Raw genomic sequence first — 7854 nt, forward strand, 5'->3', positions numbered from 1 at the left:
TATAGAGTCAACAACATATATTTAAGGAGACATGTCTTTGTTTCCGGCTTATTCTGCTGAAACACGTAAATCTCCAGATTTAAATGAAGCAAATACTGTTACAAAAGGTTATTAATATTAAGATATTCTTTAAATTCCCAATTATGACATTGTTTTCACTGCAGTAAAATAATTTTAAAATTGTAGGAAATGAATCAATCAGTTGGTTGCATAACTCTAGTTATGTGGAACAAATTTCGTCAAGAAATCTTGATGTTTCTTCTAATTCTTCAGATGAAACTGCAAATGAAAATTATTTGAATAAAGAAGACATCTCACATGATGTTACTTGTTTAATTAAAGAAGAATCTGTAGTAGGTGAAAGGAGAAAATTGAAACATATTAAAAAGAGAAAAAAAGAGAGAAAGAAACATGAAAAACATGAAAAACCTCAATATGAACCAGAAGTAGAAAATATATATTTTGAAGACAAATACAGAGATATAGGAAATAACAATGTAAAAACACTTTGCTCTAGAGTAAGACCGTACTATAATATTGGAAAAAATCCTCTTGGTTTTGTTTCATTCAAACATTTAAAAAGAGATGCATATGAAAGATATTATACAAAAAATATTGATTACATAGAAAAAAATAAAAAGAAAAGTAATGTTATTAAAAAGGAATCTACTTCTAATGCATCTAAAGAAGAAGAGAATATTCCTCTGTGGCAAATTAGATTGGAAGAATTACAGAAAGCAAAAACTAAAGAATATAATGAAAAATTAACAGAAAATCCAAATAATATTAAATTGTGGCTTGAATATATCGAATTTCAGGTACATTTTGCATTAATTCACATATTATAATTTGTTAAAATTTTTCTGCATAAATAATGTATTATTTATAGGAAATATTAGGATATTTTCAAAGGTACCAAGCAACAAAGGATATTCAACGAGCAGTGACTTTAAAAAAATTATCCATAATTGAAAAAGCAATAGAGAAAAATTTAGAATCCACGGAATTATTGAAATTAAAATTATCTTTCATTGGAGAACTCTTACCAGCTGATGAATGTTCAAAGCAGCTTGAAACATTAATTAGCAAAGATTCTGGAAACATTATTCTGTGGCAAACATTTATTATGACTACACAAGCTTCCATAGCAATGTGCACAGTTCCAAGAGTTTTAGAGTTGTATTCAAAATGTATTTGTGTTTTAAAACAAAAAGCTAGAACAAATCCGAATATATATGATGAATGGTTATTACGTATGTACGAAATTTTAAGTTACTTTTACTTTATGTTGAGTAAAATTAGATAGTAATATTTAATTTGTTATAAACAGAAATATTATACTGGTGTCTAACATTTCTGAGGCATACTGGGCTTTGGGAACAAATGTGGGAAACAATACGTTTGAATCTTAGTCTAAATCTTAGTTTGAGTAAGGATAGTCTATGTTTTAAAAAGACCATTGATGAAAAAAAGCTAAGTAAGGGTTCTATAATTAGTATAAAATATTATCGATTATAATTATTATTATTCATTGAATTTAATATTACAGTTGGAATGGAAGAAGTGATATTAATGTCAAAATTACCTCTCAATCAATTATGGCAAAGAACTGAATCCTTGAGAGAAAATTGTCATTGGATTAGTGTCAACAGAGAAGAATTAGAATTAGTTGGTGATTCTCGGAGATTTGTTGTACCGGATGATGTTGCAGATTTTGTACATCCTATACTTTCAAGAAATTTAAATTTCCGAATGGCTATTCATGCATTACTTTTACTTAAAGTTCCACTTTTACCTACTCGACACTGTATGTTGAAAGTATGTCTTCATACATAAAATTTAAAAAAATCTTTGTTCTTTTCTTATATCGTGAACAAAGAATATTCGTTTTATATTTCATATTGTTTAGATGTTATCTTTAGAAGAATTCGAATGGGGTATAGAAACCTTGGAAATGTTGCTTCCTTTTGCCTGTCCTATGGCAGGTGAAATAACTGATCATGGCCAAAGAAAGGAATTATTAAATGGTATACTTGAAGGACGTTTGACATCAGGTCCACAATATCTTATGTTTCATCCTGCACAGGAGTCCTATTTAGATTTTATACGTGAAATATTTTTTACAATTGCGGACCATTTACCGTCTCTACAACGTACAAATATATATATTTGGTGGCTTAGATTTGAAAGATTACTTGCTTTTTTCCATAAAGATGATCCTATAAAATATGATAACAAGTAAGTATATTATTTCTAGCGTTTTACGTATTAACACGTTCATACAATTTATATATATTCTTTTTTTTATTTACAGAGGAAAAAAATTGAAAACTATATTAAAAGAATTTTTGAAAAAAGACACAAACAGGAATAATTTACATTTCTATAGAGAATATGCATTGATAGAGAAAGAAATAGGTAGATTTGACAACTGTGTGAATATTTTAGAAACGGCAATTCAATCTCAAAATATATGTCTTTCTGCCATTCATAACTCTGACGAAAAATTAGCGTTACTTAGCTTGTATCGAACGTACATCGAAGTTTTACTTAATTCGGAAACATATAAAGGAACTCACAAAATGCAAATATTAAATGTTATGAAACAAATGGTACCTGGAGAAAATGGAGATCAATTATTGACTGTAGAACAATATTTAGAGCACTGTGTAACTAGTTTATTAGAAGAAAATGTTTTGGAAAATGAAGAAGATACATATTTTTTACCAAATATTAAATGTGATACAATTGTATGTTACATATATTTTTTGTACATTCAAGGTTCCGATTTTAGCAAAATTATGAACATATATAAAAATTGCATAAATCATTATAAAGAAAATTGTTACATACAGGTACTATATTTTATATTTTCATTTTTATCATAACACCATTTACATGTATTTAATGTTCTATATGTACTATATTTATTTCAGGAAATGTTGTATGAAGGTCTAATTGCACTTCTGCAATTACATTGCAAGCAAATTAAAGAGGAAAATATTTTAAAAAGGGAATTAAATGAAATGTTAGATTTATATCCAAATAATTTCTTTGCCCTTTCAACATGGGCCTGTATTGAGGTAAAAATGATAATGAAAATTAATGTTTATAATATTATTTACGCATATAACATTTATTTAACAGAGTAAATCGCCTATTTGGAAATGTAACACTCAAATGTCCAAACTCCCATTGTGGAAAGCACTTGCTATATGTTTGGCAAGTCGTAAACGTATTCATTTCTTAAAAGAAATTAAGGATTCTGTTAGTATGAATGCAGCAATTAATAAATTAATACACTTTCATCAAACACTTGCAAGGTATATTTACAATAGCTTTTTATCAATGTTTTGCACTGTATACATGAAAATAAAAACAATTGTTTTTATAGAATACCAACCACTAGATGTTGCCCTCTGTTATGGAGATTATACATGCTTCTTCTTAGGGAATATAACTTGTGTGAAAAAAAGGGGGAGGAAGTATATCATGAAAGTGTTGCACAGTGTCCTTGGGCTAGAAGTATTTACATTGATGCTGCTGAAATTGCACCTCAACTCCTTACACAAGTACAAGATGTAATAAGAGAGAAAGAATTAAGAATGCATGTTACACCTGAAGAGTTAGACATCTTACGTGGTTAATTTTAATCACAGCTTACATGTTATTATAAATAATACAATTAACTCTCTAAATTATATAAATACATAAATATGTTTTATTAAAATACTATAAATATATTTCTTGTTCTAATTATATATAATGTATGTAAATAAATAATTAACAAAAATAAATTTAAGTTTATATTTAAAAAAATAATTTTTATTTAGAAATATATTTCCTTTAAATTAATATTAGTACTAGCCAATTAGTATTAGTTTCTATTGAATATACAACGAACAAGTTTTCATATATGTATATAAGTAAATACACAGTATAAAGTTGTGAGTGCAATTGATTTGTTGATATACAACTGACAACTAAAAGTTGATAATTTTATATCGTATTACCTTGTTATTGAAATTTAATATAAAATAATAATAAATTGATGCGATTAATAATACTATTAGAACAATAGTTTTACTGAAATATAATACTCATATAATTAAAAACTTAGGTTAAGTTAGTTTCTATTTAAGTAAGTTCACATTATTATATTAATATTAATTAGATATAATTTAGAAAATTTTTATTCATAAATTCTGAGCTTACGTCTTCAATATGGATTTAAAAGCTGTTGTTGTTTCTGGAGAAGCATCAGAATCTGATGATGATAATGGAAGCATTGTTACCGTATGTCAATCCTGTAATATTTACAACTTCATTAGATATAAAATAAGAAATAATAGACGTTTTATATTTTACACAGGATACAGGATTTCCTTCTGTACAAACATCTAAGTATTGTGGTACTATAATTTCTGGGGAAGCTTCAGAATCTGATGATGGTAAGATGAGGCGTGAAAAAAAGTTTAGTAAACTAATAACAAATCTCTAAATTATTATCAATTAGATGGGACAAGTTTCAGTAGTGTCGTTGAAGCAGTCGATGCTATGGCTTGTATGCCTTATGCTGAAGTTAAAGTCCAAAAATCCAAAACATCTTCTATAAAATACAATAGTTTACTTCATAAGAAATTACGTAAGTTAAAATATTCATTTCAGGTAAAAGTATTATCTTTTTAACATTATTTTATTAATGTTATTGTTATACAATATGCATTGCTATTTCTAAAATATTATCTAACAATGTTGTTACAGAAAAGTCACTAATAACTTAATGATCAAAGTGATATAAATTTCTATCAGATTCAGGCTTATTTTATTTTATCTAAAATTTTAATTATTTAAAGTATCTTCTGATTTATACATTGTATATACATAAAGATGTGTGTTGTTTAATTTTATTAAGAAAATCTTCTCAATATTTAAATTGACATATTTCATAATAAAACAGATGAATGTAATAAAAGATTGGACAAAGACTTGACACAAATGGTTGAATCAACAGTTGACAATGCCATTCAAGAATTATCAACCGTTAATCGGCAACTGTTAAAAAATGAATTGATTCTTCAAGAATCTGTTTGTCAATTACGCAGCGCTTGCAACCGAACGAAAGATGTTTTAAATGCATTACAGCAACTCGTAGATGGCAATTTTTTACATTCAATTAAAACTTAATTTATGTAAATATATTTTCTTACATATTATTATTCAAATATATAATAGATAATGATAACAATCATAATATTAATAATAATAATAACAACAGTAATGTTACCTTAATATAATGTGTTAAGTATCAGTATTAAAAAAGCGTGATATTCTTAAAGGATTTAATGGGTAGGATATTGTTGAGCATTGGTTTTCTTTAATTGGCAGTTCTATTAAATATATTAATCGTTTCCTAATATGTTTTAAAATAGAAATAAGACATTATTCCTCTGTAATGCGCTGTAAAGAAAGATCATTAAAAATTATATATAGAACAAATTTATAATTACCGACACATTTAGGTGTTATCAAATATGCCTCTAATGATCGTTGCATTTTAAATATCCAAATGACAATAAATATAAATGTCATTTTATAATGTACAGATGTTAAGATATATATCAAAGAGTGTCACGACATGTTGTTTAAAATGTTTCTGTAAAGAATAAACATAAGCATTGAACTTATAAGCATTTTACTTATAAAATCTATGATAAACATTACTACATATATACTAAAAATTAAATGAACACTTTAGAACATTGTAAAGTTAATTTTTTCTTACAAGCATAGATGTAATAACGTAAATTTTATTTAACTACAACACTGATTTGCATATGTATAATCTTTTCAGAAACATCTGCACATTTTCTTCTTTTCCTGCAGTTTTTTTTATCAAACGCATAACTTTGGTATCAAAGAGCTGATATTGGTTTTTACTTACTACAGTACTAAATTTAGTGTATAATGAATCGGTGATTGTAATGGGGATGCACTCTTTCTCTATAAATTCAGTCTTAAACATTTCATCAATCTTCGTTGAACTAAAGCTTGGTATAATATTTCTACATACAAAACTTCACAAACCAAACAGGTCATCCTTCTACTAATATTGATATGACAACATCGTGACGGAATGTTTTCTGTGACATGATATTTCTATATAATTTTTGTATGTAGTACATTTAGATTATTTAATATTTAAATTGCATGTGTACAACTATGCATATGTATATAAGACCTCATTTTGCAGTGAAGCAATTCCTTATACCAAATTCTACAAAATAATCTACATATATATATATATATATATATATATATATATATCATTGATTCATACAGAAATAAAAACCATTAAACTCTTATAAAAAACAAAATGCAACTAGATTTCAGTACAATATAAAATTATAATAAATAAAGCAACAACTTTCAATAAATCGTTTTTCTGCTAAGAAATTTAAGATTCATATATTTCATAAATACTTGCAAATACTTTAGAAATAACTTTTAGCCATCCATGAAAGACAGAAACTTAATTTCTGTACGTGTTTGTTTGCCACTGCATTTTTCAATATTCTGCATAGAAGATTTTTTAAATTTCCATGGACAATGTAAGTGTATTCAATTGTTGGAAATAACACGATGGTAGAAGATGGCACAATGAACTATTGTGCTATAAATATGATGGGCTCAATTCCAGAAAAGGATTAAAGTTTGTTGTAATTGGCGACCTTTATAAAATATGCGACGTCGCACTCGATACATATTAGCCAATGTGAGGGCGCCCACCCCCCACATGGCCTACGCTCGCTCCATCTCTCCACTACTCGCATACATCTGAAGAAGTGCCATCGACTCTTGTGCTTGTCGTTTCTCAGCCAAAAACCTGCCTGAGGCTTCCTTTAATTGTTCCAAAAAGATTCTGAAATAATTTTTAAAATAAATAATGAGATATTTTATAATATTGTAAATCAAGTCTTAAAGTCATTCATATACCTATCAGGCACTATATCAGCTAAGCTGTCTGGGTCCATATCACTAAGTAATTCTAAATCATTTCCACCAAGTAGTGATATATGAGATGGATCACCATGTAATGATGAAACTAATGGTTCTATTGGAGGCCGACGCCTTCTGATTTCATCTCTTTGTCCTCCTTCTACATTATCTACATCATCAACAACAATATAACGTGAAGCAGCTTTACTACTTCCTGCCGCTACCCATTTTTGATCTCCATAAAGAACCATTAAACTGGTATTTCTCTCCAATGTCGCAAAATATTCCTCATCATCTACCTCTGTCCCTGATGTGAAAATGACAACCTCGAATATATGCTAATTCAATAATTAATAAAAAAGAAAGAAATCAAAACCATGAAAAATTAATTGTAGTTAATTATTCTATTTGTAGTTATTTTAATCAAATGAAATTGAAGTTGTTACATAGTAAAGAAATAATCTTACCATCTTGTTCTAGAACAATTGTAAGTTCTGCGTCCAAAGGCAAAGACAAGCGATTTCTTGCTATACTAGTTAATTCTTTGAGGGAAGAAGCTGTGATTCCCTTCCGTTTTTCTCTGGCATGATCAACAATTTTATAAGGATTTCCCAATCCTTGCGATATTCCCGGTGTTTCTGACATATTGCTTTAAATTACAACTAAGAAAGCAATCTGAAAACTGCTTCCAAAGAACTTCGTTTAATTTTGTACTTTTCTAGTTCGATCAAATAACGATCAAACGTGATGAAATTATGCCATCAAAAGTTGAGTTTCTTCAAAAGAATTGACCACTACTAAGGCCTGATTATCGTTGCACATTCGTTTATCAACGTTACTGATATTTCTAATTGA

At 27.6% G+C, this 7854-nt stretch overlaps 3 protein-coding genes across 3 annotated transcripts; 2 read left to right on the forward strand and 1 right to left on the reverse strand.

The window, feature by feature from the left end:
* Positions 1-5: 5 nt before the first annotated feature.
* LOC100874923 (nuclear exosome regulator NRDE2) lies at positions 6-3822 on the forward strand. Its single transcript, XM_012281269.2, has 10 exons — positions 6-107; positions 187-818; positions 890-1253; positions 1331-1477; positions 1550-1818; positions 1910-2238; positions 2315-2855; positions 2937-3083; positions 3148-3323; positions 3395-3822. The coding sequence occupies exons 1-10, from the start codon at positions 32-34 to the stop codon at positions 3645-3647; spliced, it is 2934 nt and encodes a 977-aa protein (XP_012136659.2). The 5' UTR covers positions 6-31; the 3' UTR covers positions 3648-3822.
* Positions 3823-4155: 333 nt separating this feature from the next.
* Positions 4156-5639, forward strand: LOC100874809 (uncharacterized). The gene is made up of 4 exons (XM_003701441.3): positions 4156-4296; positions 4373-4451; positions 4517-4645; positions 4961-5639. The coding sequence occupies exons 1-4, from the start codon at positions 4225-4227 to the stop codon at positions 5185-5187; spliced, it is 507 nt and encodes a 168-aa protein (XP_003701489.1). The 5' UTR covers positions 4156-4224; the 3' UTR covers positions 5188-5639.
* Positions 5177-7644, reverse strand: LOC100874696 (DNA fragmentation factor subunit alpha). Its single transcript, XM_003701440.3, has 3 exons — positions 7467-7644; positions 6997-7306; positions 5177-6922 (listed from the first exon to the last, which is right to left on the reverse strand). The coding sequence occupies exons 1-3, from the start codon at positions 7642-7644 to the stop codon at positions 6802-6804; spliced, it is 609 nt and encodes a 202-aa protein (XP_003701488.1). The 3' UTR covers positions 5177-6801.
* Between the last annotated feature and the right edge of the window lie 210 nt (positions 7645-7854).

This window comes from Megachile rotundata, chromosome 12, assembly GCF_050947335.1.
Source record: "Megachile rotundata isolate GNS110a chromosome 12, iyMegRotu1, whole genome shotgun sequence".
NCBI lineage: Eukaryota > Metazoa > Arthropoda > Insecta > Hymenoptera > Megachilidae > Megachile > Megachile rotundata.

What these genes read in the sequence shown, in the direction of transcription:
- LOC100874923 (XM_012281269.2), top strand. Translation starts at nt 32, where the DNA reads ATGTCTTTGTTTCCGGCTTATTCTGCTGAAACACGTAAATCTCCAGAT. An exon ending in TTGAATATATCGAATTTCAG is followed by an intron (nt 819 to 889) that starts GTACATTTTGCA and finishes TATTATTTATAG; the next exon opens with GAAATATTAGGATATTTTCA. An exon ending in ATATGATGAATGGTTATTAC is followed by an intron (nt 1,254 to 1,330) that starts GTATGTACGAAA and finishes TGTTATAAACAG; the next exon opens with AAATATTATACTGGTGTCTA.
- LOC100874809 (XM_003701441.3), top strand. Translation starts at nt 4,225, where the DNA reads ATGGATTTAAAAGCTGTTGTTGTTTCTGGAGAAGCATCAGAATCTGAT. An exon ending in ATAATGGAAGCATTGTTACC is followed by an intron (nt 4,297 to 4,372) that starts GTATGTCAATCC and finishes TATTTTACACAG; the next exon opens with GATACAGGATTTCCTTCTGT. An exon ending in AGCTTCAGAATCTGATGATG is followed by an intron (nt 4,452 to 4,516) that starts GTAAGATGAGGC and finishes ATTATCAATTAG; the next exon opens with ATGGGACAAGTTTCAGTAGT.
- LOC100874696 (XM_003701440.3), bottom strand. Translation starts at nt 7,644, where the DNA reads ATGTCAGAAACACCGGGAATATCGCAAGGATTGGGAAATCCTTATAAA. An exon ending in AATTGTTCTAGAACAAGATG is followed by an intron (nt 7,307 to 7,466) that starts GTAAGATTATTT and finishes TTTTCACATCAG; the next exon opens with GGACAGAGGTAGATGATGAG. An exon ending in GCTGATATAGTGCCTGATAG is followed by an intron (nt 6,923 to 6,996) that starts GTATATGAATGA and finishes AAATTATTTCAG; the next exon opens with AATCTTTTTGGAACAATTAA.